Consider the following 7,464-nt stretch of genomic DNA (forward strand, 5'->3'; position numbering starts at 1 on the left):
CACAATCACGGGTGTTGTTGTTGTCTCCTCAACATCTGATTCTGATGTCACCAAACTATGACATCTAAAAATGAGTCATGTCAATGAAAGGTCTAGCCGAGTTGGCCAAACAAGGATTACTATGCGGTCAACAAGTCGGGAAGGTAGACTTTTGTGAACACTGTGTTTTTTGGAAGCAATGCCGGATAAAATTCAATGTTGTAGTTCATTGAACAAGAGGCACATTAGATTATGTACATTCTGACTTGTGGGGTCCTTCCCAAGTACCTTCTCATGGTGGTGGTAGATACATGTTAACATTCATTAATGACTATTCAAGGAATGTTTGGATCTTCATTTTGAAACACAAAAGTGAAGCATTTGTCAAGTTCAAACAGTGGAAAACCTTGATTGAAAAGCAAACGATAGAAAGATCAAGAGACTGAGAACTGACAATGGTCTAGAATTCTGCAGCAGATAATTCGATTTTTTTTTGCAAGGATCACGGTATTGTGGGACATTATACCGTGAGGCACACTCCACAACAAAATGGACTTGCAGAACGAATGAACAGAACCTTACCTGAAAGGACAAGATGCATGTTGTCAAATGCTGGATTGCCAAAACAAAGAAGGAAAACTTGATGCAAGAGCATTGAAATGCATTTTTCTTGGATATCTTGATGGTGTGAAAGGATATAAGTTATGGTGGCCAGAGAAAAGAAAGTGCATTATTAGTAGAGATGTTACTTTTAATGAAGCTAAAATGCTAAAGCCTCATATAGAGTCATCAAGTGAAAATGAAGATCCTAATATCTTGGAGAAGGTGGAGTTTGAGGTGGTGCCAACAAAAGAAAAAAATACTTGATCAAGAAGAAGAAGTCCATGATGCATGTACTGATATTGATATCTCCCAATTACAACATTATGAGTTGGCTAGAGACAGGCAAATGAGACATATAAAACCTCCAGAAAAGTATGGTTATGCTGATCTGGTGTCATACGCTCTAAATGTTGCTGATGATATCAGTAATTGTGAACCACAGTCATATGAAGAAGCTATCAACAACAAAGAAGCTTCCAAATGGATTTCTGCCATGACAGAGGAAATTGAGTCTCTTCACAAGAATCATACTTGGGTTCTTATGAAGCGACTGAAGGCTCAAAAGATTGTTGGATGCAAATGGGTCTTTAAGAAGAAGGAAAGAATCCCTGGGGTTGAAGATGCAAGATTCAAGGCGTGATTAGTAGCCAAAGGTGTTACACAAAGAGAAGGCATTGATTTCAATGAAGTTTTCTCTCATGTGGTAAAACAAATAGCTCTATTCGCATCTTACTTGCAATTATAGCTCACTTTGATCTAGAACTTAAGAAACTAGATGTCAAAACGACATTCTTTCATGGTGAGTTGGAGGAACAAATCTACATGAAACAACCTGAAGGATTTGAAGTTCAAGGGATGAAAGATCACGTTTGCTTGCTGAAGAAATCTTTATATGGCCTAAAGTAATCTTCTAGACAATGGTATCGACGATTTGACACCTTCATGCTTGAAAATGGATATTCCAGAAGTAAACATGATAGTTGCGTTTACTACAAGAAGCTTGCAAATAAGTCATTCATATATTTGCTTTTATATGTTGATGACATGTTGACCGCATGTAAGAACATGTCAGAAATTAGAAACTAGAAAGCTCAAATGAGCTCAGAGTTTGAAATGAAGAACTTAGGAGCTGGAAAGAAAATTATGGGAATGGAGATTCAAAGGGATAGAAAAGAGGGGACATTCTTTCTGTCACAAAAGAAGTACATTCAGAAAGTGTTGGAACGCTTTGGCATGCAAAATGCTAAACCAATCAATACTCCATTGACGACTCATTTCAAACTTTCAATGGCCTTGTGTCCACAAACTGAGAATGAAAAAGAGGAGATGTCAAGTGTACCTTATGCTAGTGCGGTTGGAAGTCTCATGTATGCCATGGTATATACTAGACCAGATATTGCTCCTGCAGTAAGTGTGATAAGCAGATATATGGCAAATCTTGATAAAGTTTACTGGAAGGCTGTGAAGTGGATTATGCGCTACCTGAAAGGTACCACATATAGGGCTTTTGTAAGGTAAAGTCAAAGATGTTGAAAACAAGATCACTGGATATGTTGACTCGGATTATGCTGGAGATCTAGATAAGTGAGGACCGCTCACCGGATATGTCTTTACACTGTGTGGTTGTACTATTAGTTGGAAAGCAACACTACAATCAATTGTTGCTTTGTCTACAACTGAGGCAGAGTACATCACAGTAACAGAAGCTCTAAAGGAAGCCATTTGGGAGAAAGATCTAATTGAAGAGTTGGGTATACAACTCGAAGAAACAACCATCTATTGTGATAGTCAAAATGTTATACATCTGACAAAGAATCCAATGTATCATGAAATAACTAAGCATATTGATGTTTGGATGCACTTTATTAGAGACATAGTGGAGAGAGGAGTTGTTAGAGTGGAGAAAATACCCAATGCAGATAATCCAGCGGACATGATGACGAAGCCAATTCCAACTACCAAGTTCAGACATTGTCTGGACTTGATTAATGTTTAGAATCTCTAGTGAGCATGAAGAAGAGTAACAAGAGAATAATTATGGTGGTCTTTTAGTCAAAGTGGAGATTTATTGAATATTGGCTAAAAGAAAAAGATGATGAAAAGACTTTCTTGAGCCCAAAAAAAAGTGGCTAAAGACCATCTTGAAGAAATGGAGAATTTCTAGCCAAGTAAAAAGAAATGGCTATGGTGAAACCAACGTTAATGATCTTTTCCCTTTGGCCACATAATCTTCAAGAGCTTTGGCTATAAATAGGAGTGCTCCATGTCATTGTACGACATACCAAATACTTAGCTTAGTGCATATTCTCTCTTCTTGTTCTCTTGTTCTAATTGTGTGAGAAATATTTAAGTGAGAGTGAAATTGAGTGTACTTGGGTGTTGGGAAGTGAGTGAAACACTTGTAGTTCTCTTTTATCATAGTGGAATAATCATTGTTGCTCTTCAGTTGTGGACGTAGGCAAATTGCCGAACTACATTAAATTCTCGGTGTCATTTTCTCTATTATATTTTCTCCATGGGTCTTCCGTTGCAACATTTATTTTTGACTTATTTTTATTATCTTTATATACACATATTTGTAAAAGATAAATATTTTATGACTATCATTTTTATTAGTCAAATTAAAGTGATCTAGTTTAAGCAAAATTTATAAACATAACAAAACCAACTATATTTTCTTCATTCCACTAAAGAAGAAACTAAGACTAAGAGTGACTAACAATTGGATGATCAAATAACTTACATGTTCTACTATGAATATGAAGTTGGTGGATACAAGACTACCGGAGTAAAGACAACTAAAATTCATTCATTATATTCTAAGGTACGCTTCCACTATATATATATTGATAATTTGACATGAAAAATCTTGATAATCTTCATTATCTTTTGTATTTAGTATTATTTATCTTTAATTCAACATCTCCCATTAAAGTCTATAGAATTTTCGAACAATCAAATGATGTCTCAATGTGGTTGTACAAAAATCTTTAACCTTCATAGTATGAATTAATCTTTAACCTTCAATGTACCAAGTATTAGCAGTGCCATTAACAGTTGAATGTAACAAATTGTATAAACTAAACTGCATGACATTATAGCAAACTATGGCAAGAAACTAGAAAAATAAAGGGTATGATATATTTTATTCAACAAGCCAGTTTCATAAAAATAAATTACAATAACATGGCATTCTTAACTTCTAAGAGCCAAGGTCTCTTGAACATTGTAAATAATAGAAAGATGTTCATCATTTCTGAGTTTTTTTTCTCAGCTCTTTGATCCACTTGAGACTAATCATAGATTTCCCTAACTTGGTCATTGAAGACCCTTTCTTCTCTTTTTTGTCTTTTTCTGATGATTTTCCAGGATCAGGGTGGCTATCCCATTGATCAGCCCAATCTAGCCCCCCAGAATCCATAATTTTTTACAAGTTTTGTAGTAAAGATTCAACACTATGGAATGCTAGAAATATTTCATACCCTTAGGTTACTTATTTTAACTTGAGTAAGATGTGGGTCATTTTCTTTCATTCAAATTAAAAAGTATATTTTTGGTATATGGTTGGTTAAGTTGGATGGTCTCATACATCATTTCTATATTAAACCTAATGGTTGGTTAAGTTGGATGGTCCTTACTTTTTTGGTCACCTATATCCTTGTGGATGGAGGGTTTGTATGTTTTCTTTCTCTAGTAGACAAAAAAGGTAAATTGCATACCCTTTTCCTACCATTGTCTTGTTTGGCTAAAAATACCTTTGACTAAGTTTTTCCCCAAGAAATAGCAACTTCAACAAAAAAATGATTTCTTATCCTTTTTTTCCTTCTTTAAGAGTCTAGTTGTGAGTTGAATTTTGGAGGGGAATGAAGAGAAATGAAATGTTTGAGAGCCATAAAATACACTTGTGAAATAATTTAAAGTCTTATTGTTTTATTTTTTCTCCTTTAAAACTTAACTCGCAAACAGACCTAGGAAGGTGGTGTCGTACAAATGTTATTTGTAATGAAGAGAAAAAGGGTGTCAAAGGAAATATCTATAATTTCTCACAACTCAAGCAGCAAAACTGTCTTAATAAGGAATGAAGACATGTAATTGAGCACGAAAATGTGACAATTACTAAGAATAAGATTACACTGTTAAAATCAGCTGTTTAACCTTAAGTAGCATTCGGTGCAAAAATAGATGGAACAGGGTAGAACAGAAATTTCTTTTATGTTCACTTTAGTTCCACAAATTTTTGTGGAATCAAAATGTTATACTTTTTTAGTCTTTTGTCCTATTTTGATTTGCTTATAGAATACATCAAAACAAGACATAACTCATGCTCTGTTCTATCATGTTCAGACTTATCCACCAAATGCTACAAAATAGTAACACCAATCAGCTATAAACTTCAACATGACCTGTAATTTCTCTACATAATAGCTTTGCCTGACTAGCTAACTTTAAGCTTTGACCAATTGCTAGTCCTGTCTGTTTGTGTCTAGATGCAGGCTTATACGACTTCGCCTGTTCTTCGCATCCCAGCCGCAAAGCTTCCCGAGCCGGAATCACATTTTCCCACCAAAACTCTCTTAAAATCCCATGTATCAAGTTCCAATAATCACGGTCTCTGAGCACACGAAATATTGTGCTTCCACTTGGTGTCCAGCAATACAAATCAACCCATTCACAATCCACAATCTCCATTTGGCCTTGCACTTGAGGCATGTAATAGAAGGGCATGGTTGACCATGGCGAACCTGTCTCAGGCTTGCCCTTGTTATAGGGACACTTAACTTCCAATATGCCACCTCCTGGGAAGCTCCCAAGAAGACCATCAGGAGAGGCACCGAGCCAATCGAAAAGCTCGTTCGAATGAACTGCAAATGCCATCGAGCTTACCTCATTACCTGTGATCTTTTTGTACTGATCTATAGCTGTTGCTTCTTTGATCACACCCCACTCCATGGCCTTTTTTCTAGAAGCTTCTTTGTTTTGTACCTCTGTTGAAAAAACTTTCTCGTGCCATAACTCGAAGCGACGACTCCCTTTCCAAAAGCCTAACGCAATGCTGAATGTGCTTGTAGTTAGCTTGTCCTTACGAAGGGCGAACCACTCATCTGACAGTTGTGGAGCATCAGACAGAGAATGACACGAAGGTAATACAGGAGAAGAGGGGGACTCAATAATGATACGGTCGGCAGCAGAAATCGACTGTGAAGCACATATGGTAACATTTCTTAACACAAATGCTTTCTGGACAATGCCAGTGAATCTAATCATGCTGGAATTACTTGTTGATATCGCCATTTCATTCCAAATTTATCACGAGGAAGTACCTAGTACAAAATTACATGATTATAACCAAAGAATTAGCAAAGTATGTTCCTAGATATTTCTTTAAATTATGCATGGAAATAAAAGTTTCAACTTGGAGGAACAACAACAATACATGAGTGCATAAATTATGGGAACATTTGGTATTATAAAAAGCCTAATCTAACATTGTTAAAATCATATAACTAACAGAAAATGTGCCCTGTGATCACTGTTTCGAAAACTCTCAAAATCTACTTCATATGAGTACAAACTATTGTGGCCAAATACGGACTTGTGGTCTCGATATGCCAAAATTTAAAACCTTGATTCTACATCATACCCAACTAATATACCGAAATCCCAAATTTCACTTAAAAATATTTAAAATGAATAATATACATGAACAATGGAACAGAAACATGATATTAGAGAGATAGTCCCATAAACTCAACTTCCCAACTAATTATTAAAAAAAATATAATTGAAACACTAAGCACAGAAAATGCAGAAAAATTAGACATGGAATGGACTATAGTATTTTAATTATCTTCTGTAAAACAAAAAAAAATAAATAGAAATTGATGGTAAGGGGATCGAAAGTGAAAAATGAAAACCTTGGAGAAATCGAGGTTGAGAAAAAAAATGATGTCTGCTGGTGTGGGCAGAAGGGTGAGACAGAAGAGTAGAGTTGAGTTCACTTCAGCTCCCAAAAGCTCGATCCTCAAGATTTACACCCTCTCTGCCAAATGCCAAACTGTTAGGGGCAATTTGGATATAAAAAGTTAAAATATTATTTATTTTAGTCATTTATTTTATTTGTAGGGTTTTAATTTTAGCACTTAACAAAAATATGTATTTTCTCACCTAAAGACTGTGACTAGGTGTCTTATTTGTTCAATTTGAATTCTTGAGTGGTGGGGATAATGATAAGAAGATGACTAGATTGGAACATTAGAAAGATAGATTATTACATTGATAAACATTAAATTGGCAATTTTGCTCTGCCTATTTTCTATTTTTACTTTCAATGAAATTAGAAAATGATAGTGAAAATATGTTTGCATTGTTGTTTTCATTTCATTTTTCAGGAGACATGAGCTCTATTTCCGGAAATTATGAAAATGAAAAAAATATTATTTCTAACATTTTCAATAATGAGACAACGATATTTTTTGAAAATTTTAACACTTTTGTTATTTCATTCATTTCATATTTTTAATGTTTTAAGATTTTCACGTTATTACAAGAATTTTGATGTATTCGATACTCAATACATATTTATACTTTATTTTCCAATTATATCCATATTTATTTCTCCTCCTTTTCCGCGTCTTTTTTCATTTCTTCTTAATTCAACATTAAATTTGATTATTTTAATAAAATAATGTTAAATTTTTATATCATTTAATAATTTCTTAAATTATATGGATAACCTTAAACATCAAAAGATATGAAATAAAGGAAATATATTTTGAGAAAAAATGTATGCAATGACAGTGAATGAATTTTATACAATGTCATTATATTATCCAGCATTCATGTTTAATCATCGTCGACTCTTCAAAAGAAAAATACAAATAA

The 7,464-nt window shown here is 34.3% G+C and overlaps 1 protein-coding gene across 1 annotated transcript; it reads right to left on the reverse strand.

Annotated features, from left to right (window-relative positions):
- Positions 1-4,553: 4,553 nt before the first annotated feature.
- On the reverse strand, positions 4,554-6,619 carry LOC109340326. The gene is made up of 2 exons (XM_019577992.1): positions 6,498-6,619; positions 4,554-5,903 (listed from the first exon to the last, which is right to left on the reverse strand). The coding sequence occupies exon 2, from the start codon at positions 5,872-5,874 to the stop codon at positions 4,963-4,965; it is 912 nt and encodes a 303-aa protein (XP_019433537.1). The 5' UTR covers positions 5,875-5,903; positions 6,498-6,619; the 3' UTR covers positions 4,554-4,962.
- Positions 6,620-7,464: the final 845 nt, after the last annotated feature.

Source organism: Lupinus angustifolius, unplaced genomic scaffold, assembly GCF_001865875.1.
Source record: "Lupinus angustifolius cultivar Tanjil unplaced genomic scaffold, LupAngTanjil_v1.0 Scaffold_161_1, whole genome shotgun sequence".
NCBI classification, from domain to species: Eukaryota; Viridiplantae; Streptophyta; class Magnoliopsida; order Fabales; family Fabaceae; genus Lupinus; species Lupinus angustifolius.

What these genes read in the sequence shown, in the direction of transcription:
- LOC109340326 (XM_019577992.1), bottom strand. Translation starts at nt 5,874, where the DNA reads ATGGCGATATCAACAAGTAATTCCAGCATGATTAGATTCACTGGCATT.